The following is a 24,032-nucleotide window of genomic DNA, read 5'->3' on the forward strand; positions in this document are numbered from 1 at the left end:
TCTCGATCTCCTGACCTCGTGATCCGCCCGTCTCGGCCTCCCAAAGTGCTGGGATTACAGGCTTGAGCCACCGCGCCCGGCCTATAAATATTCTTATAATACTCAGTATAGAACATTTAGGAAATTAAGAAATCACCTCCAGGTCTACCAGCTTATTACATGTACTGTTAACATAGACTTTATTTTTCCTGTGTCTTAAGTTTCTTTTTTAACATAGTTCAAATTATACTTTAAGTATACTAAAGGTGTATACATTTTGTTTCTGGCTTTTGTTTTGGGATTAATGTTGTTCATGAACATTTTCTGTGTTTTCATATTACCTTTATATACACATCAATGAAATATTTGCTGGTTATAAAAATAGATGTTTCAATATAGAAACCTTAGAAAATTGAGAATAGTTAAAAGAAGTAAACAAAGCAATGTCTCCATTTCCTTTTTCAAGGCTCACTCTATTTCTTTCCAGGCCTTCTGGATATATAATTGGGGTTATTATTTATACAGAATTTATATATTGCTTTCTTAATTTATAATAGGGTCCATGCTATTTAATTAATTGTGTTTTCAATGTGGGATATAAATAAATATTTCTTTTTGTAGTTGTAGTAATTAAGATAACAATGAACATCCTTGTTTATAAGTCTTCAAAAGCATTTCTGAAAATCTTGGAATAGGTTCCTTTTTTTTTTTTTTTTGAGACGGAGTCTCGCTCTGTCGCCCAGGCTGGAGTGCAGTGGCCGGATCTCAGCTCACTGCAAGCTCCGCCTCCCGGGTTTACACCATTCTCCTGCCTCAGCCTCCCGAGTAGCTGGGACTACAGGCGCCCACCACGTCGCCCGGCTAGTTTTTGTATTTTTTTTTTAGTAGAGACGGGATTTCACCATGTTAGCCAGGATGGTCTCGATCTCCTGACCTCGTGATCCACCCATCTCGGCCTCCCAAAGTGCTGGGATTACAGGCTTGAGCCACCGCGCCTGGCCTGAATAGGTTCCTATATATGGAAGTACTGGTTCAAATGATATGAATATTGCAAAGCTTTATAACTAAATTGTTTTTGAGGAAGCCTCTACCAATTTAAACTATCAGAAAAAGTGTATAGGAAAATATCTTTCTCATTCTAATTTTTTCAAATTGTATTTCTTTGTAATTTTAATAAGATTGATACTGAAAAAAATTTTTTTTTAAAAAAAGAGGTAGCATTTTGGAAACTCTATATTAAACAGCTATTTGTTTTGGAACTTCGTATCACCTCTAATTCTAGCAATGATCTAGGTGGACAAATTTTACTTGGTCTCCTGTTTGTATACACGATGAAACTCCAGTTCAAAATATTTAAGTAACTTGTCTAAAGTTAACCAACCAAAAAGTATTTAAACCTACCCCAAGACTGAACATCTCCAAAGTCTGACAAACTTTATCACTGAACTACTTTAAGAAAAATGATACAGCGCATCACACAGACAACACACACACACACACAGCAAACCACACCCCCACACTACACACCCAGCACACACACACACCAAACCACACCCCACTACATACCCAACACACACACACAGACACACACACACCAAACCACACCCCCACACTACACACTCAGCACACACACACACCAAACCACACCCTGCTACACACCCAACACACACACACACAGACACACACACATGACCAAAACAAACAAAAAAATCACCCTAAGCCTCAGCAGCATTGTTAGCACTGAACGAACATCATTCCAAACATCTCTTTGTGCATATCATAAGGCCAGCAGGATGGAGAGGAGGATGCGTGGATGCTGGATGGTAAACAGAAAACTGGAGAGATGTATCAGTAAATTGAAAAGTACCGACCAAAACGAATGACGCAATACATTTTTACCTAACATTTACCTCTAACAGAAACAATTTTATTTATATTACTTATCCTGCAAAGGAGTTTAATAGTTGAATAAGTGTTTAATAGTTGAAAAGTGTTCAATCGTTTAAAACACTTATTTTGAGTTTTCCCAAAACTGAAATCAGAAAAAACAATCACATTTGTTTTCTTATACCATTTTAATTTCTTGTTCCAGCATTTAATCCATGTAGAATTTATTTGGACATACTATGAGTTATAAAGCTATTTTTATTCTTTCTTCTTATAAACTAAGTCAATTAGGAAAATATATTGAATGATTCCTTTTTTTCTCTCCTTGTATTATATTCTTTAACATGTGAAATTTGTGTGAAAGCTTTTAAAAAATTCTCTCCCTCCTACTTAGGAAGCTTATATTCTACCACATGTAACAACAGATATTACAGGCAGGATATTATAGAATTATGACTACATTTTTAGAGAAAAAATGGTCATTGAAGCGATGTATTATAGACCCTCATGGATTATAATTATGTACTGTATGTGAAAAACAAAATACAGTGCGAAGACTGAGGTGTTTGCCAGTTTGGTTCTGCAGTTTGGAAAAAGCAAGGAAATACCAGTTTAACAACCAACCAAATAATGGATATTGACCCTTTAAGCACAATAATAATAACAGAACAGTGTACCCATTGGCAGAAAATTAGTACAGCATTTATCCCATTCATACTATACATCAGTGATGTGGAACAGGTGGGGTACGTGCCCTCCCAGAAATTCCAGAATTATCTCTGGGCTTCCTTGTAAGAAGCAGGCTCATGCCAGCGTCACCCATGCTGCCCTTCCCTGCCTTCCCTGTGACCCTCTTCACCTGATCTCCGTTGCTAGAGCGGCTGTCACTGACTTGGGCCTGTCTTACATCTTTCCTTGCTTACCAAGTGGGCTCAGACATCTGAGATTTTTATCATCGATAATTGTAGTAAATTCTGTTTCTAAGAGTGATAGTTCACATTGAATAACAAGATCAATTTATTTAAATTATCCTTCAAAAGTTCTACTTTTTTCATTCTCCTTTTATAAGAATTGCTTCTGGAAGAATTTTTAAAGTGACTAAATTTGATCCATCAAAGAACACGTGTGTGACTTAACTGTGTTTTACCTTACATCGCACTTGGGTGTGATGAAAAAATTCTGACTTACTGCTTACATAGCCTGAGAAGACACAAGTACAGCTAGTGAGGACCACTTGACATGTAGGTTCAGTTCCTTAAAGGAAAAGAAGTCCAACCTAAGGAGACAGCAACAAGGATTATTTCAGATAAGCAAATATTAAATCACCCACATAGTGGTACGTTTTTAATTTAAAATCAATGTGGTTTTCGGGTTTTTTGGCCTCAAATTCTTGTTTTTTTAAATTTTTAAGTTTAAGGGTGCATGTACAGATTTGTTACACAGGTAAACTTGCATCATGGGAGTTTGTTGTACAGATTATTAAAAGAAACTATCAACCGAGTAAATAGACAACCTACTGAATGGTAGAAAACTTTTGCAAACTATGCATTGGACAAAGGTCTAATATCCAGCATCTATAAGGAACTTAAACAGATTTACAAGAGGATGTGTTTTTATAAATGTGCATGTGTTTGAATCAAAGCATTAAAATAACACTTTTGGGGGACTAACTTTCAGAGTTTTTTTAATGAGACTCTAAAATAATTATTTCATATTTTTAGTCCAAATTGGCAGCAATGTGCTAAGTGTCTGGATTCTTCTGACCTGAAGAATGAGCAGAGGGTCATGAAGGAGTTTTAAGGATGCCCATTTATCCTGGTGTATTGTTTTCTTTCAGCATGCAGACATTGGATATTGGAATATTGGACATTTTTGGTTTTGAAGAGTTTCAAAAGAATGAATTTGAACAAGTAAGTAGTCTTTCTTTTAAAATTGTGTGAACTTGAATGGCTTTTTAAAACTAAGTTCTGTTTTTAATTCTGTAAAGACAGTGTAACTACTTAACAAGTGTGGAATTAAAATAATTTACTCTCATGTTTTAAGATTAATATCTCTGGTTTATCAATATATTAATCATTTTATGTGATCTTGTAAACAACTGGCATAGTCACACATTGAAAGCAGAATCACTTGTTTTAAAAGACAATGCAAGATGAAGACCAGGGTTATGCTAATGGAAATGCTATTTCAACTAGGTCAGAGAGAAGGGAGAAAATGAATATTTGAAATAATGCGAAGGCTTTCAAAAACCTTGGCCAAACATCAGATTGAAAATGCTCTATTATGCTACATGATGTTATTTGTAGATTCATCTCTATGTAACATTCATACATAGGACTATTGGAAAATCATAAAAATACATTAGAGATGCATGGGTTGTTTTTAATCCATCTATAATTTGGGGCATTTTGAAAGTATTAAATTATTTAGGCATCTTAATAGCACTACATGAATAGTTTTATTAAGTATACCTAAAAACCAAGTGTTAATAAAGACAATAGAAATACAATTCTCCTTATCAAACAGAGGGGTAAAGTCAACCTGTAGGAAGGTAAACATGAAAAAATAGAAAACCAAGCTCGATTATATTACAGGAAGAATTACAACTCCATAGCATTTGGGAGGAATTTTCATAACCATGTAATTTGTTTAGCTTTATTTTCTTAACGTGGGTAGTGTGGTAGGGATAAACAATTAAACAGAATGTGTTTGAGATGCACGTCTGTGACTTTGACTAGCGTCGATTTCTTGGCCAAGATGAAGACTCTAGAGTGAACTTCGGTTTTCTTGTTTGTAAAATCAGGTTAATAGACTTACAGAGTTCTGAGATTAAACATGATTCAACAGAGGTTCTCGTGTCAGTTACTCTCATACTGTATATGATTAAGAAATGATGGATACCTACCCATGACTGTCGCAAATGGGAACACTTTAAAAACTTAAAAATTGGCCGGTTTTATTTTCAGAAAAGCTCTGTATCATCCTGTGTTTAGATCTTAATTATGCTGACTTACCTAATCCGGGGTGAGTCAGCATGAACCATGTTCTTCACAAAACTTTACAAAATGTCTAATTTGAACTAGAACTGTAGAGGCCATAGATCTCTTCTCCTTTCATAGTTTTCTGTGGATGAATAGAAAAGGAAAGACTTCATGTGTTTATTTTTAGTGCTTATTGTGAGAAAAGTAGTGACGAACATAAGGCAGAAAGCAGTTAAGTGTGACCGGTAGAATATATGACAATATATGTGGGTCTGCAGGGTGCTTATGAAGGTACATCTCTCAGCTCAAGGGTTTGAAGCTGACTGGCATCAGTAGAGATTCCTTAGGTTATTATCTTAGAGAACAGGCAAGCTTTCATGTCTGCAATGAGATTCTGTGCTTTATCCATCTCCTGGTAAGCGACATGTAGAACTTACAGATGGAATCATGACCTCTAAAGTCTACTAGGGACTTGCCATACAAGCTGCAGCTCCACACCCAGATATAATTATCAGTAGAGAGTGCTAATGACAAATATGTGCAAAACATTTAAGTTGTTTTCTTACTGAAACATATTTATTTTACTACAATTATGTACATCCCTTATTAGAACTTCTTTTGCTAAATATTTTTATGATTTATTTTGAAATACATCTACAGCCTGAGATTTCTGTATAATAGGAATGGCAATTTCTTTCACATCTAAAGAATCAGTCTCTATTAAATGCCAAAAGCTACCTTTGGGCATTTATGTGTAAAAATCTCAAGAACAATTCTGGGACTTAAATTTTGAAAAAAAAATTGAAATACACACACACAGGTGTGTGTGTGTGTGTGTGTACATATATATATATATAATTTTTAACTGGTTTGCTTTGCTATTGTGTACAAAAGCAAGTAGGAGTCATTTAGAAGAATAAAATTATTTACATTGTGATGAGTGCAAATCTCATCTTATGATAAGTACAAATCTCATCTTTTGACAAGTGCAAATTTGCATGTAATTTTTTTTAAGACCATTGGTTTGAGCAATACATTTTAGATTTCTGTGTTGCTAACAGAAGCTGGACTTTCTTGTCTTTTATTCCACTACAAACTTGCAACAAAACGCTTAACAAATCAATGCTGTATTCAGAATCAAACCTAGAAGAATATTAGTGCTTTAATAATATGTATTTTATTCTGTTTTGAGCTTATCGACCCATCCATCAGCTCTTCACTTGAATGTCAACTCCTGCAGAGTTGAAATTGTGTCTGTGCTTTGTATAGAATAGAAGTTCAACGAGCATGTTTTCAATTGAAGTTTAAAGAAGAATAAACTCATAAGAAAAAAGTCTTCATAGTGGATTTCATAGTGATTCTTCTTGTTCAGGAATAAATGTATGTATTTCTCGACAACTGTTCCTCCGCAGGAAGCTTGACAGTTGTTTAGAGTAGGGACACATTTGAGGAGATATTAAGAAACACTCCAAAACTTCAGCATTTCCAACCTCAGTCTCCTCTAGTAGCTCCAAAAGATTAAATGGACTCTCATCTAAAAGATGAGATACTTCAGCTAATAGGAAATTCTAATCCCATTTTCTCTGACTTCATCTTAGTCAATTCAGGCAGCTATAACAAAATACCTTAGAGGAGGTCATTGATAAACAGCAGAAATGTATTGCTCACAGTTCTGGAGGCCAGGAAATGTAAGATGAAGACGCCAGTGGACTTGGTGTCTGGTGAGGGCTCTCTGCTTCGTAGATGCTGCCTTCTTGCCACATCCACTCATGACGGAGGATCAAGGCAGTTCTCTGGGGCTTCTTTTATTAAGGGCACTAATCTCACTCGGGATGGTGGCGCCATTATGACCTAAATCAACTCCGAAAGGCCCCACCTTCTAATCCCATCACTTTGGGGAATGATGGAGGAACACATTCAGACCATAGCAGAATTAGCAAATCATTTCTATTCATAATTATTTCTAGTAATAAGTACAATACTAGTGTAAAAAATATAGTTGACATAGCTCAGTAGTTTGGTACTTCCAGTAGGACTTTTCAGTGTGTGGAAAACTGTACAGGACAAACAACTGACTTCTTTAACATATAAAATGCAGAGAAAAATTGTGAAAGGAGGGCACCTGTAGATTAAAAGCTATCTAAAGACATGTACAACAGCTGAATGTGTGGGCATTCTTGGGCCCTAATGTGCTAAATTATGTATAAAAGTTACAATTAAAGTAATGTGAAATCTGGACAGTTAATGAAATTTTTAAAAATTATTATTTATTGGATTATGTATGATAAAGATACTAAAAAAATGTGTTTCTCTAAGTTATTGTATCTCAGAGACTTATACTGAAGTATTTACTGATTTAAGGACATACCGTCTGCAAATTGCTTCAAATGAGTCCACCATTGAGGGCAATAAGGAAATGGAAAAAGCAGAATTGGCCATAGGTTGGTACTTATTGATGATTGTTGAAGTTAGTTGGTGGTTGATGGAGGTTATTACATTGTTCTCTTCATGATTGTATATGTTTAAAATAGTTCATCATATGCCATTTTAAATCAGTGAGAAAAATTTAAGATTATACAAGTATTACTATAATAAATGATAGAATTTATTCTCTCTAAACGTGTTATTACAGAGCTCTGCGTGCTGTAGTTCTGCACCAACGAGCAAAGTCATGAAAATAATTTAACCTACAAATAATTTCCCTACATTCTCCCACTAAACACATACATGCAAAGCCATGTAGTGAATCTCTTAAAGTCATGATGTCTAGTAAAATTACATATTAACAGTATGCTGGAATGGCAAGTGCAGTGGCTTGTGCTTGTAATCCCAGCACTTTGGGAGGTCAAGGCGGGTGGATTACTTGAGACCAGGAGTTTGAGACCAGCCTGGCCAACATGCTGAAGCCCCATCTCCACGAAAAATACAAAAATTACCCACACGTAGTGGCACACGCCTGTAGTCCAGCCACTCGAGAGGATGAGACATGAATATAATTTAAACCTGAGAGGTTGAGGCCGCAGTGAGCCGAGATTGTGCTGCTGCACTCCCATCTGGGTGACAGAACAAGACCATGCCAAAAAAAGAAAAAGAAAAACACTGGAAGAATTTAGAGAATTGAAGAATTGGAGGCAGAACACATTTGTTCAAAATAAAAGCTCCCTTTGCAGAAGATAGAATTGTGATATATATAGGCTGGGCGCGGTGGCTCACATCTGTAATCCCATCATGTTGAGAGGCTGAGACGGGCGGATCACTCGAAGTCAGGAGTTCGAGACCAGCCTGGCCAACATGATGAAACCCTGCCTCTACTAAAAATACAAAAATTAGCCTACATGGTGGTGGGTGCCTGTATTCCCAGCTACTTGGGAGGCTGAGGCAGGAGAATTGCTTGAAACTGGAAGGCAGAGGTTGCAGTGAGCGGAGATCGCCAGCCTGGGCAACAAGAGTGAAAGTCTGTCTCAAATAAAAGAAAAAATATTGTGATATGTAATTTGTCTTCAAGCCAGGCTTTATCTAATCAATTTCATCAGACTTGTCAAGAATTCAAATCATTTCCCTGCTTACAGACTGTTTTCTAACAGCTGAGATTTACTGGGCACTTCAGATGACCTGGGCTTGACCTTTGTGCTCAGAGTTTGGAAAAATGGAGATACTTTGACTTCTAAAGTTTTATGAAATGATACGATATAATTTGGCAGTCACAACCTCAAGAAATATTTTAACGCCCTTCATTGTGAAATCATGATGCTAGAGATGATAGAAAGAAAAGTGGAATAGTAAATTAACTTCTCTTAATGAGACTCTTCCCACACACTCTTCACATGCATTTTCACATTTCACAGATGAGAAAATTGAGGCTGCTACAGTCTGTGTTTTGTAAGTGCATGCTAGCAGTACATGGTAGGTTTCATTTTCTGGCTTAGTTGCATCAGTAATCTAGGGTTCATTCATGCAATAAACATATACTGTTTATGCCCCAAGTTCCAGACCCTGTTCTAGGCACTAAAGTTTACACAGACATTATGGTATGGCAGGTATGGTACAAATGTTAAAAGGACAAATTCCTTTTTTATAAATTAGATTTTGTCTAGCCAGATAATATGTTGCCACTTCTGCACCAATTCTTCTCTTTTCCAGTCCTAGGTATTTTTTAGTATTGCAGCATTTATGATTCTATAATGAATTACCTGAAAACTTAATGACACACATAAACATTTATTATGCTCACCAATTCTTTGGGTCAAGTATTTGAACAGGGTATACGGAGACAGATTGTTTCTGCTCCGTCATATCTGGAGCCTTAGCTAGATGACTGAAGTGTTGGAGGCAAATGCCATGTGAAGCTTCCGTCAGTCACAAATGTGGAGGGTGACACTGGATGTTGGCTAGGGGCCTCAGTTCCTCCTTGCGTAAGTCTCTGTACGTTGGTCTCTCCATGTTGGTCTCTCCCTGTGGCTTCTGTGTACACACTAGTTAGGGCTTTCTTGCAGTTTATTGGCTGATTTTTCTAGAGTGGCTTCCCCAAAGGAGAAACACATATAGAAGCTGGATGCTTTTTTGATAACCAAGCTTCAGAGGTCACATAGCATTACTTCCTCTATAGGTTGGAGCAACCATAAGCATGCCCAGCTTCAGGGATGAGGGTAAATTGAGTCTACCTCTTGATAATGAAGGACCGATTTTAATTGGACATCATGGGAAAAGGACTGGTGGGATGCTTATATGGGGAAAGGCTGCTATATTGGTCTAAGTATGGGACAGGATCCATGTAATTTTACTCACACTGCATCATGTGATTGCTATTAGATATCAATACTGATTTGTCCACTGATCAGTTGATACACAAATATGATAAAGTATTATTTTCAGTTGTTTCACACGTAGATTTCAAAATCATACATGTGTTAAATATCTACCCCTATCTTAAAGCATCTTCTACTCTGTGTATCTCCTTTTCACAATGATGTTGAACTTTCCAAAATCATTTCAGGGACTTACCAGCTGTTGATCTGATGTTTTTAAAAATTTGAACAAGAAAATGCATTTATTTTCACTACATATCAGAACTCTAGCATAATGCTATTCAGGTTTCTACAGAAAAACAAATAGAATAATTAAATAATGAGATGCTAGTATAATATACCTCTTACAATGACACTGGATTCTGTGTTTATAGATAGCATGATTATTGGTCTTCTTTAAATAACAGTCTTCAAAAACTTGTTTTAGAGAAATAAAATGGGTAGTGGCAACATAATTAAGAATTTTGAGCATACAAACTATACTTTTAATGATTTTTCCCTCAAAATCTCTGTAAGTTAAGTAATATTACTTCTGAGCTTAAATAAATTAAGTAGCTCATAGAAGTTCTCACAAAACCAGGGTCTGAATTCAGGTTTAATAACTTGAGCTATTTTCAGTTCCAAAGGTTCTTACAAAGCTAAACTTAAAATTTTAAGTTTAAAATTTTAATTTCTAAACTTCACTTGATGCCCCTTTTGTTTGTATTTCTCTTAGGACTTAATATTATTTATTCTATTATGTGTAGAAACAATAAACTCTTCATAAATTTTATGTGCCATTATTTTTTTACATTGTGGAATTTATCACCAAATCCATTTAATATAAATAAGTAAGTTACATAATACAGGTATATTTTTTTCACTGTAGAGTACCAGGATGATTAAAAGGAAATGTTCCAAAGCTTAATAAGGAGAATTAATGCATTTGAAAATATCTATCAGATTACTTTATAGAAGAGTGAGTTGAGTTATTTTAATGACCAGGAAAAGGCTTAAATTAATCATTGTGGCTGTCCAGCTGTAAAGCTCCAATCCCAGATACCTAAACTAGGAAAATGCTTTCATGTAGTTTTGTGCTAATAATTGATAATGGCTACAATTTCTTGAGCTCCTACTATTAGTCAGACTATTGTTCTATATAATTTTTAACTCTTACAACAGCTCTTTCAGAAAATTAAGAGTTATCCCCACAAGTTTTGTGAGGCCCAGTGGGAATTCAGAGGCAGATGTGTGAGGCCCCAGGAGCTGATCTAGCACAGGCCATGCTGTCAATTTGTCATTCAGAACCTCTAAACTTTGGATTTAATTCTGAATAATTACAACTATTTGAAAAAGGCTTATTATTTTGGTAGAAATTTTATATTAATCATTGGTTTTGGACTATATGAATAATTTTATGTGAAAAAAGAAAGCATATTGATTAGAAGTTTATTACTAAACAAGAAAACAAACTTTTTAAAAAAACCATTGAGCAATTTGATGGAGTGACTAAAGCTCTAAAATAAGGGTTTTAACCAGAGGTTATGTTTCTAACTTTTAGGCATGGCTTCTATTTAAATTGAGGGATATATTTTACGTACAAAGTATCATACCAAATATCTAAAAATAATTTTTTTAATTGGGGTTTTTCAATCCTGATCTTAGCATATTATTATATCAGATTTGTCAATAAATTTAGCCAGTTAGTTTATAGCAGATAGACTCCTTTTTGAAGACCAATTCTTCAAATCCCAAAGTAGTAATTATTTACATTAAAGAATATAGTCATGAATTAAACCCATCAAAATACTAGATTGTTTTTGTTCTTAGTAACAGAATCAAATAAATGTTGTAAAAAGAGAAAGTGTTTTTTATTTGTGTAAAACAATGTCTTTATACATGTGAAGTAACTGAAATTCATATTTGCCTAAAATTTGTTATATATACTTTATTTTTAAAATATATAAGGGAAGCCAGAGAAGGAAAGATGATTGATTCCTTTAAGAAATAGTAACTTAACAAAATAAAAAATTTAAAAAAAGAAGAGAAGGGGAAAAGGAAATAGAAGGGTAAAAAAAGAAATACAAACAAAAGCAAATATGGCAGCCTGGGCCAGGTGGTAGCTGTTGGTGGTAGCAAATGTGTGCCCAGTTCACTTCCTGGGTGTTGACTGCAGGTCCTGATGCGGGTGTCTGGTAAAGAAAGCGACCCTTCTCTGTTGTGGCTACCAAGTGACTACCAAGGCCCCAAGTCCTCTGTTTTTAAAATAAGGTCAGCTTATCAGCAGACGTGGTATCCTCTATCAAGGTAAGAGTGATGGTGCTAGAAAAAGAGGAAACATGACCTTTCCCAAATAAGAATGGTAGGAAAGAAAGGCCTCTACAATTATAGATTCCGAGAAGACAAAATAAACTGGACTTTTAAAACTGAAATAGACAACAGAGATGCTGTCGCCTCACCAACCTCCTGAACCTGCCATTTCATAGGCAATATATGGAAATCAGGGATAATTGATTTGTCGGAGAACCACTTGGAGCAGTCTGGTGAGCCCCGAGGTAATCTTCAAATAGTTGAGGTTTATAGTATGCTTGACGTGTTCAAGTCCGCAAGAAGTCCTGCAGAGAAGCCTATTAACTTAACTCCATGTTTCCCCAATGGGTTTCTGCTTATGTGGGGTTTTTAGACAACAGCTATTAAAGTCTCATACAATTAGTGTTCTGCTGAACATATTTCAGGAATGCTGAATATCTAAATCTAACACTATTCCTTCTCTCTCTCTCTGTCTTATGTGAACACATACATGTTAATATCTTATATATACACATATATATAAACTAATGAGTAAATTAGTTAATGCATAGTGCATTCTTTGTTCTATGATCTGTCTCAGTGTGTTTAATCATGTCTACCCATTAGAATCACCTGGAAAGCTTTTTAAATATTTCAATGCCTGCACCCCACTCCAATTTAATTGGTTTGGGGTCAAGCACAGACATTAGCCTTTCTTAAAAAGCTCCTCAGTTAATTCCAGTGAGCAGAGAGGATTGCGAATCACTGCCCGGGGCTCTGCCTTCAGCTGGAGTCAGCTTTAATTAATCTCCTACTTTAATTCTGTGATGTATATGCCATGCTCTATTATATTTTTGTTTCAGATATGTTTCACTGAGTAATAAAAATACAGGGAGAACAGTTGGTGAAAATTTACTCAAGAAATGTTTGTCATTAATACAAATGATGAGCCATCTGGATAAGCAGTAAGGTTCCGTTCCTAAAGAGTGTGTTCCAGGGGTGCATAATTTTTATTAGTAAACCACTTAGCAGTGGCACTTCATGTACAAAGCATGTATTTTAATTAGAGAAGAGCAAATACTATCTAAGTGGTTACTTGGTAATTATTCATGAGCATTTATGAATACTCAGCTTTCACCCACATTCACGTCTACTCTGAGGAATACTCGGAGATCTAATTGAACCCCAAAACAACTCTACAATAGGTAGATTTGAAAAAGTAATGGTTGTTTTGCATTGAAGCCAGTGATGCCTATGATTGATGCAGATTTATGCTTCTAGGTATACGAACTGATTTGCCTGTAAAAATCTTCACGCTATCTTTCTCTGATTGTGTGGAACACACACCCACATGTGCACATGCACATACACATACAGAGTTTAGTGAAAATAAATGAAGAATAAGGTTTTATCCACGACTTTGGCAAAACCATTTGGTTTGTGGGGTACATTTTTAAAATTTTCAGTGAGGTATCTGATATTGAATATGTTCCTATTGTTAACCTTAGCTACATGTTCTAGTGGTTTTGAATTTCATGCCACAGTACTTCTATATTTTAACTGTGGTTCAAACAGTGAGTGCTTTGAACAATGTAGAATGAAGGCAAACTTTAAGTAAAAATGGACACATTACACAAAAATTATTTTGAAAAACATTCTGCTTTAAACTACATTTGTTTCCAGTGACTCACTACCACTCCACATCACTCTCTGCTGTTGGAAACACAAATACAGATTCAGTTCCAGAAGGCACCTTCGTAATAAAAGGTACAAATTGGACATCAGTCCACAGGCTACTTGGTTTTACACAAGAAGCTGGAATTTTCTCTATGGGATTTCAATAATTTATTTTAAGATTTTTTTTTTCCCCCAGAACACAAAGAACATGAGGTTCAATAAAAGGTTCGGGTGTATTGTAAAGATCACCCTATGCCACAAAAAGAACTCACAGCTGCTGCTGAAGCTTAACAATGCTAGAAGTCCAACAGAGAAGCTGTAGGTTTTATCAATCATTTTGACCAGGAGAGGAATAAATTGGGTTGCTCTATCCAAAGACACAGGCCACATCCATTTCTGGTATCCAAAGTTCGGTAGATTGCTTTAGACCTTTGTGGAAAAAAGGAAGAAACCGGAGCCCTCACTTCTTCCCATCCTTGTATTTGCCGCGGTTTCATCTACATTCACACTCGGTTTCACTGCTTTGATTAAACCAGGGCATCAATTCAGTGAAGCCAATGTTCGACTCAGTAAAGTGTCAGTAAGAAAAAAACAATTACAGTATCTTTTTTATTATGAGAAGCCTCAGGTCAGTCGAAACGCAACAGAGGTCGCGTTCTGGAGGGCGGTCAAGGCCAGGAGGGTACACTCAGACTGTGATCGGAAGCAGGTTTTGTCCCGACAGAGCTGCAACCTACTCTGAATGCAAAATAACGAAAGAATTGTATGAAGTATGTTAGAGTCATCCGTGTCCATCTAAGTGTTTTCAATTAGACACTCTCCAAATGAGAGGAAAACAAAATGTCATATAATGTGGGTATGTCTTAGAAATAATCAGTCACTGATTTTTTAAAATTTGGAATCGTTTTTATCAAACTTCTTATCGTTTCGCACAGTAATAGATATTACCTTCTTTCATGGATTCAACATTTGTTTCTCAGCAGTTTGTTCCCGAAAATGTACTCCACTTAAGCACACTATCCATAAACAGTCAAATTGTTGAGGTAAAGGACGGACCTATTTGTGTTAATTTTTAGATGATTCAATGTATTTTTAATAATAACTTGAGAAGTTACAATTGTATGTATCATATAGTCAAAGAATATTTTCCAATGGTTTCATTCCATAAAAGAAGTCATTTATTTTCTGTACATTTTCAGTAAATATTTCACCCCAAACTTTAATAATTTTATAGCACTTATTATTCCTTTATAACCAAATTACCTTATTATTGGAGTTTAACAAATTATTAAAGGAATGCATCAAAATATTATTTCTGAAGCAAAGTGAAATAGTTTGGACAGTTTTTATTTCTCTTTAACAATTTTATTTTTTATTTATGATTGAAATGAAAGTGACAAGCAGATGTATTTCTTTAACAGTAGGGATGCAATTGTGGACAGATGCTATATAGTTGCATGGAAAATGGTTTTTCTTTCCAAAACCATTACTGGAGATTTATGCCCTGTAGGATAAGATAAACATAGAAACTGATCATGAAGATCTGGATCGCCTGGCATCACTTGGTTTTCATGGAATAATTCAGGAGGATAAATGTGCTAGACTGTATCAGTTACAAGAAAGAAAATATTTTTCGTATGATATTTAGATACTGAATGCCACTCCTCCCTCTGCCAGCTATAATGTGCAGAATTTATTGGTTTGTGTCCATATTCAAATCGTATTTGCCTTAACAACAGCGCCTTTAAAATTAAATGTTTTATATGGTATGTTCTCATCCAAAGCGACTATTTTAATTAAGAGAAATGAGCACTGAAGTGTGAGTTTACCTAAAAAACACTTAGTTTAAAAGGTAAGGGACTTCCCGCTTTGTGCATTTCTCTTGAAATCTAGTTGCCAGAAGACAGAGGGGAAAAATTCTAGTTACTTTCTGGGCAAATAATATACAAGGAAGAAAATCCAGTAACCACAGAGGGAGTGCTGGGGGAAGAAGGCCATACCAGGAGAGTCTCCTGGTTTATACAAATCCTCTTAAGTTCTTTAGGTTTAAAATGACTTTTAGGACCACCACAACATGGCAGGTTCTTCTTTAATTTTTAACTTAGATTTCATGTTGTAATAGAATGCTTTAGGGAAACTTCTATCTACAGAAACTCATTTATCACTGAATTTAAGAAACCATCTTTTACCATGAAGGCAGAGAGACAAGAAAAACCATTGGGAAGGGTGGTAGTCATGGAGCACCATTTTTTGACCTGAAGCTAAGAATTACTTTTCTTATGATTTGAATGTCAATATGTGATATTCAGATCTTATTTTAATATGGCTATTACTTTAATATTTTGTTTGGTATGTGTCTACTATATGGTTATTCTCCACCTGTCATGTTAATAATGAAAAAGACCATGTGCATTCATCATTAAACTAACCCCATCAGATTGTAAGGACCTCTGCTTCAGTCAAGGAACCCCTTGCCTGCCGCCGTCTCATGCTCTAATCGCCCCGTTTCTGAAGATGCTTGAGCTAGCTACACCTACGCACAACATTCTAACCCTGGCAAGAAGACTAGAACTTTACAGCAAATCCACCCAGTCCCACGCCACCCTCCCTTCTGTGTTCACACCAGTGTTCTGCTCTTTGATATGTTTGTTTCTTCCCTGAAGAAGTTAGCCCTAGACTTCTTCATGCCCTACTTCTGAAGTTACCCCCTGAGACTTCTTCACGTCATAAATTTCCATTCTCCCAAGTAACTGGATTTTTGAGAAAATGCCCTTTTCCATCTAGGTGCATGTAATTCTCAATACATTACTAGCCACACCCTTAAGGGTAAGTGGGAGCTCCCTTTGGGAGAATATGGAGTGACCTGGTGCTGGTCACTTGAGAAGGTAATTTGTTTTGCTCATTGGAAGCTGTCCTTATATGGGCTAGAAGGAGGACATGAGTGCCCATCAACAGGACCGGAACATCTAGAAGGAGCTCCTACTTCCCAGGTGTTGTGATGACATCAGACTTGGAGAAGATTTGGGGTATGTGGAAAAGGGGAACCCAGGAAGTTCTTTCTTTTCTGTGCTCTTTTTTTCCAGTCTTTTTTATTTGTTTTATTTATTTGAGACAGAGTCTTGCTATGTCACCCAGGCTGGAGTGCAGTGGCGTGATCTCGGCTCACTGCAACCTTCGCCCCCCGAGTTCAAGCGATTCTCCTGTCTCAGCCTCCTGAGTAGCTAGGACTACAGGCACCCGTCACCATGCCAGGCTAATTTTTGTATTGTTAGTAGAGACGGGGTTGCACCATATTGGTCAGACTGGTCTCGAACTCCTGACTTCAGGTGATCCACCCGCCTCAGCCTCCCAAAGTGCTGGGATTACAGGAGTGAGCCACTGCGCCTGGCTAATATTTTGTTGATTTTTAACAAAAGCTTTGGCATTTGTTTATATTAATGCAAGATATTTCTCATTAAATATTATCGTAGATATTATTCCCCTTGCAGATGAGATCTAATTTTCTTTCAAATGTTTTATCAATTGTTTCCATCTAAATAAGTATTGATCTGTAATTATTTTTAGTTACTGAGCACTACATATTCTAAGCAGCTTTAAATTTTGTCTAGTATAACATAATGGTTTAGGGTGCAGATGAGGGAGCATGAGGGTCTGTAAGACTGAGTGAACTCACAAAGGAAGTGGGTGTAGACAGAGAAGAGACAAGGCCCACAAACACAGCCCCTGGACACTCCAACATGAGCAGGCCAGGAGTCCGTAAAGAGTTGGGAAAGGAGATAGGGAGGAAGCAGCCAGTGAGCTAGAAAGCCAAGAGAGTGTGGTGTCCTGGAGGACAGGTGAGAAAGTGCTCCATGGAAGGAGAGAAACCGACTCAGTCAAATTATGCTGGGGTGGGGATGGGTCAAGAGAAACAAATGTGAGACTTGAACATTGGATTTAGAAATGTGCACATTGCTGGCCAAGCACGGTGTCTCACGCCTGTAATCCCAGCACTTTGGGAGGCCGAGGCGGGCAGATCACGAGGTCAGGAGATTGAGACCATCCTGGCCAACACAGCGAAACCCCGTTTCCACTAAAAATACAACAAATTAGCCGGGCGAGGTGGCGGGAGCCTGTAGTCCCAGCTACTCGGGAGGCTGAGGCAGGAGAATGGCGTGAACCCGAGAGGCAGAGCTTGCAGTGAGCCTAGATCGTGCCGCTGCACTAGCCTGGGCGACAGAGCGAGACTCCGTCTCCAAAAAAAAAAAAGAAATGTGTACATTGATGAGTTCCACAAAAGCAATTTTGATGGCGCCATGGTGTCAAAAGTTTTATTAGAGTGGTTTCAAGAGGGAGTGGGAAGAGAAGAATTTGAGATAATAAGTAGAAATCAGCTGTGTGTGTGTGTGTTTTGATATGAAAGGAAGCAGAGAAGTAGGATAGTAGACTAGAGGGGAAGTCAGATTTTATGCTGGTTAGATTTGAGTTATGGTTTAGTTTTTTAAATACTTTAAGATAAATAAAGTTTTATTTTTTTAAGATTAAGAAATAGCATATTTGTTTCCTCGTGGGAATGTCTTGTGGAAAGAGAAAAATTGACAGTTGGAGGAATGTGGAAAATTTTCTGATAAAGAAAATAATTTCTACAATAAAATGATTTGACTAGTGGTTACTGTTTCTGAAAGAACCGCCACACTCATTCTTACCGATCACTAATATGCAATCAGAAATGAGGCCCTCAAGAAATGCTTCTCTTTTCTCTGGGATCTCATGGCAAACCCAGCTTTATCTTCGTTTCCCAATGAGAGCTCAAATATATTTTCCTTTTGGAAATATTTTAAGTGCTCAAATATATTTGAGAGTTGACATTTATAAGTTAATATTGTAATCATACTTTTTGTTGTTTTTAACATACTTTGAATAGGTAGATGATATGGTATCAGACATATTTGACTTGTGAAATATGTGCAAGTCCATTACTGGACTTCAGTTGAAACTTGACTTCTCAGGCAACGTTGTCATGCTTTATTTTGATAGACTAATTGATTGGAACCTCCCTGAGTGAATACTTTACCAATCTGAAACTGTCATTGAACAAGTGAATATGCACTGCTATACTATCTTGTGAAATGTTTTCTTGTTTTCTCCACAATAGCTTTGTGTCAACATGACCAATGAGAAGATGCACCACTATATCAATGAAGTGCTTTTTCTCCACGAGCAAGTGGAATGTGTACAAGAGGGAGTTACCATGGAAACAGCATATTCTCCTGGTAACCAGAATGGAGTTTTGGACTTTTTTTTCCAGGTATTCATATAATATAATTAGATACTTAACAGGATACATGGATTTAAATATACTGGAGACAAATAATTTTCTTTCAGGAGGCCTTATTTTTGAGATATCTTTATATGTGAGGTTCTGCAATAATTTTTCAAAATCTATTGAGGTGCACAAGTTATCTTTTTCTGAAAGGGCATTTGAAGCATCACCAATTCGTTAAAAGGACAAGAAATATCAGATCATTTTGATATAGAAATATTCAATACTGTTTATTCAACATCACTAAAACTCTCCTTTTGGCAATAATAAGTGCCTATTGTAAAAAAAAAACAAGGACTTTTTATAAAATAATACCTAAGATTAATCACACCATAAAACAAGTTCACCAGAATCTTTTTTGTTAGTTTATCTTCAAAGTTTCTAAGATTTAAATTTGGAAAAATTGGCAGGAATAACATATAAACACATATATAATATCAGTTAAATTAAGAGTCTCACGGCATCTGCAGGTGTTTATAGTTTACTTTATTTTTTCTACTTTGGAATGAAAAACATTTTGACCCTGTGTCTCTATCATATAAGCCAAAATCTATCACATAAACAGCAATTGCAATGTACTAATATAAGAAAACATTATATGGATATACTCACAATATCTCCAAGACACATGGACGTTGTTGAAAACAGACAGCGTTCAGCTAATTGGAGAATATGTCATTCTTAGTCTCTCTTTCCATAAAGATAGATTTCTGAATTACTTTATTTTATAAATTTTTCTGATTAACACATTCTTGTTCCTGCTAGTAACTTGTCAGCATTCTTCTTTTTTAAAATTACAGCCCTCTTCCTCCAGAAAGCCCTCATAGTGACATACAGAGCCTATAATTACTTAAGGTTTAAAAATGTCTTCAAACTGGCAGGACTGTATACTTAATTGTATATGGGAAGCCTCACGCATCCAGCACCTTCTCTCCAGCTTGCCATGTTCTCTTCCACTGCTAACCAGGGCTCATCAGAATGAAAACCTGCATGGGCCATATTTATATTTCAAGGATTACCTATTTGTCCCTGGCCCTGAGGGGAGGGGTTGATCCAGATTTTTACCAAATCCTCCAAGTGTCTAGTACATTTTGTTGCACTCTGTAGTATCTGATGAAGGTGAAACTATGACCACCTTTCACATGGAGTGGGGCCATGCAATCTCTTCTAACCCTTTACTAGTAAAGGAATTGAAGGTCGTCAATCCCTTTCTTTCTTTTTGAGACAGAGTTTCCCTCTGTCGCCCAGGCTGGAGTGCGGTGGCGCGATCTTGGCTCATTGCAAGCTCTGCTTCCCGGGTTCACGCCATTCTCCTGCCTCAGCCTTCCAAGTAGCTGGGACTACAGGCGTCCACCACCACACCCGGCTAATTTTTTTGTATTTTTAGTGGAGACCAGGTTTCAACATGTTAGCCAGGATGGTCTCGATCTCCTGACCTCGTGATCCGCCCGCCTTGGCCTCGCAAAGTACTGGGATTATAGGCGTGAGTCACCATGCCCGGCCGATTAATGCCTTTCTTATGGCTTATTTCCCCAGGTTCTATTTTTGTTTTTAGGCACTTCCACAAGTTTTCAAAGTCTAAAAGGTTAATCGCCCCATTCTTTTATTGTTTCATTTCAGACATCCAGAAAACATAGCATACAAGATTTTGTTTTTAATTTGAAGACATACAAATAATAATGCTTCAAAAATGTTGCTAGTAATCAACCACCTTATCCCTGGCGAACATCATGTTGATTTTTGGAGCAGAATCCGTGAGCTCTCAGAATGTCTATCATCTTTATACTGATTCGGGGCCCTGTCTTTGAGTTACTGCAATACACATTGACCACTTTACCAAACAAGTGAATATTTTCACCCCAGAGAAGACATCTGTCACTGCCCTTGAAACAGAAACAGACTTGCAGACAATCTTGCTATGGCTCATTTGTCCTGCTGCTGTGTGTCTTGTGTATGTTTGTATGTGAATCTGTAACAGCATTTGCAGAGCTATCATGACCTGATGCTCAGATCAATAGATGAAGGAATGATGGATAGTATTGTAATATCAACATTTTACTTACTCTTCAGCAAATAGCTTGCTATTAGTTGATATAAAGAATTGTTTGATTTTGAAGACATCACAGATGGAACCAATCCTTGGAAACTTCTCACACGGACCATTTTCTTCTAGGGCTGCTCTCATATATGTATATATATATACACACACACATATATAATTTATATATTTACATATTATATATTTACATATTATATATCTTATATAAAAATAAATGTTTATATATATATCTTATATATAAATATACATATATATTTATTCACCTTCAGCTTCTTTACGGGACTCCTCATGGGGGCCCCCGGCTACTCTGAACTTCTTGCAATGTACTCTATGGAAATTCCTGTTGAGCCAGTCCTCCCAATAAGGGCCTTTTTTCTTCAAATTCTTTTATCCAAAAACACTTTTGTGTTGGCAACAGCAGTCTCTCCAGGCATTGCTGATGTCAGGTAACTTGCTAAGGTGGGTGAGCTTGCTTTTGAAGGTATTCCTACTTCCTTTCTAGTGCCATTCTCCACCGCGTTGGGCCTTCTCTTTCTTTCCTTCCCAGGGAGGTTATTTGGTTTCTCGTTTTATAGGTGGCTGTCATTGTTGCTGAGTATCTTCAAGGAGCATGCTCTGCTGTGTGAGCCCCACCAGGAGGGTGCGTGTCCCGTGGCTGGCATTATTAGCTTTCATTCCCTTTGGCTGAAAGGGAGTGATCTCACCAATACAGCTCTCAGGCAATTACAGTCTTTGGATTTTCTTTTCTTTTCTCTTCTCTTCTCTTCTCTTCTCTTCTCTTTCTTTGAGACAGAGTCTCGCTCTGTCACCCAGGCTGGAGTGCAGTGGCACGATCTCGGCTCACTGCAGCCTCTGCCTCCTGGGTTCAAGCAATTCTCCTGCCTCAGCCAGCCACCTGAGTAGCTGGAACTACAGATGCGTGCCACCATTCCCGGCTAATTTTTGTAGTTTTAGCAAGGACGGGGTTTCACCATGTTGGCCAGGACAGCTCTTAGGCTGCCTGTTCACTGTGATGATAGTTTCTTTTGCTGTGCAGAAGCTCTTTAGTTTAATTAGATCCCATTTGTCAATTTTGGCTTTTGTTGCCATTGCTTTTGGTGTTTTACCCATGCCTATGTCCTGAATGGTGTTGCCTTGGTTGTCTTCTAGGGTTTTTATGGTTTTACATCTAACATTTAAGTCTCTACTCCATCTTGAATTAAATTTTGTAAAAGGTGTAAGGAAGTGATCCGTTTCAGCTTTCTACATATGGCTAGCCAGTTTTCCCAGCACCGTTTATTAAATAGGGAATCCTTTCCCTGTTTCTTGTTTTTGCCACGTTTGTCAAAGATCAGATGGTTGTAAATGTGTGGTGTTATATCTGAGGCGTCTGTTCTGTTCCATTGCTCTGTCTCTCTGTTTTGGTACCAGTACCATGCTGTTTTGGTTACTGTAGCCTTGTAGTATACTTTGAAGTCAGGTAGCATGATGCCTCCAGCTTTGTTCTTTTGGCTTAGGATTGTCTTGGCAATGCGGGCTCTTTTTTGGTTCCATATGAACTTTAAAGTAGTTTTTTCCAATTCTGTGAAGAAAGTCATTGGTAGCTTAATGGGGATGGCATTGAATCTATAAATTACCTTGGGCAGTATGGCCATTTTCACGATATTGATTCTTCCTATCCATGAGCATGGAATGTTCTTCCATTTGTTTGTGTCCTCTTTTGTTTCACTGAGCAGTGGTTTGTAGTTCTCCTTGAAGAGGTCCTTCCCATCCCTTGTGAGTTGAATTCCAAGGTATTTTATTCTCTTTATAGCCATTGTGAATGAGAATTCACTCATGATTTGGATCTCTGTTTGTTATTGGTGTATAAGAATGCTTGTGATTTTTGCACACTGATTTTGTATCCTGAGACTTTGCTGAAGTTGCTTATCAGCTTAAGGAGATTTTGGGCTGAGACGATAGGGTTTTCTAAATATACAATCATGTCATCTGCAAACAGGGACAATTTGTCTTCCTATTTTTCTAGTTAAATACCCTTTATTTCTTTCTCTCACCTGATTGCCTGGCCAGAGCTTCCAACAATATGTTTAATAGGAGTGATGAGAGAGGGCATCCCTGTCTTGTGCCAGTTTTCAAAGAGAATGCTTCCAGTTTTAGCCCATTCAGTATGATACTGGCTTTGGGTTTGTCATAAATGTCTCTCATTATTTTGAGATACATTCCATCAATACCTAGTTTATTGAGAGTTTTTAGCATGAAGGCTGTTGAATTTTGTCAAAGGCCTTTACTGCATCTATTGAGATAATCATGTGGTTTTTGTCTTTGGTGCTGTTTATGTGATGGATTACGTTTATTGATTTGCGTATGTTGAACCAGCCTTGCATCGCAGGGATGAAGCCAACTTGATATTAGCGGATAAGCTTTTTGATGTTTTGCTGGGTTAGGTTTGCCAGTATTTTATTGAGGATTTTCACATCGATGTTTATCAGGGATATTGGTCCCTGATATTGGTCTAAAATTCTCCTTTTTTGTTGTGTCTCTGCCAGGCTTTGGTATCAGGATGATGCTGCCCTCATAAAATGAGTTAGGGTAGATACCCTCTTTTTCTATTGACTGGAATAGTTTCAGAAGAAATGGTACCAGCTCCTTTTTGTACCTATGGTAGAATTCGACTGTGAATCCGTCTGGTCCTGGACTTTTTTTAGTGAGTAGGCTATTAATTATTGCCTCAATTTCAGAGCCTGCTATTGGTTTATTCAGTGATTCAGCTTCTTCCTGGTTTAGTCTTAGGAGGTGTATGTGTCCAGGAATTTATCCATTTCTTCTAGATTTTCTAGTTTATTTGCATAGAGATGTTTATAGTATTGTCTGATGGTAGTTTATATTTCTGTGGGATCGGTGGTGATATCCCCTTTATCATTTTTTATTGTGTCTATTTTATTTTTCTCACTTCTTTATTAGTCTTGCTAGTGGTCTATCAATTTTGTTGATCTTTTCAAAAACCAACTCCCGGATTCACTAATTTTTTGAAGGGTTTTTTGTGTCTCTCTCTCTTTCAGTTCTGCTCTGATCTTAGTTATTTCTTGCCTTCTGCT

At 37.0% G+C, this 24,032-nt stretch overlaps 1 protein-coding gene across 1 annotated transcript in view; it reads left to right on the forward strand.

Moving 5' to 3' along the window:
- The window catches only part of MYO16 (myosin XVI), a 653,675-nt gene that overhangs the window by 404,773 nt on the left and 224,870 nt on the right, over nucleotides 1-24,032 (forward strand). Inside the window, exons 21-22 of the mRNA XM_011933947.1 lie at nucleotides 3,704-3,776; nucleotides 18,732-18,884. Coding sequence (XP_011789337.1) covers nucleotides 3,704-3,776; nucleotides 18,732-18,884 — 226 coding nt within the window. The remainder of the gene's footprint in view (nucleotides 1-3,703; nucleotides 3,777-18,731; nucleotides 18,885-24,032) is intronic.

The sequence above is a fragment of the Colobus angolensis genome, unplaced genomic scaffold (assembly GCF_000951035.1).
Source record: "Colobus angolensis palliatus isolate OR3802 unplaced genomic scaffold, Cang.pa_1.0 Scaffold13, whole genome shotgun sequence".
Classification (NCBI taxonomy): Eukaryota; Metazoa; Chordata; class Mammalia; order Primates; family Cercopithecidae; genus Colobus; species Colobus angolensis.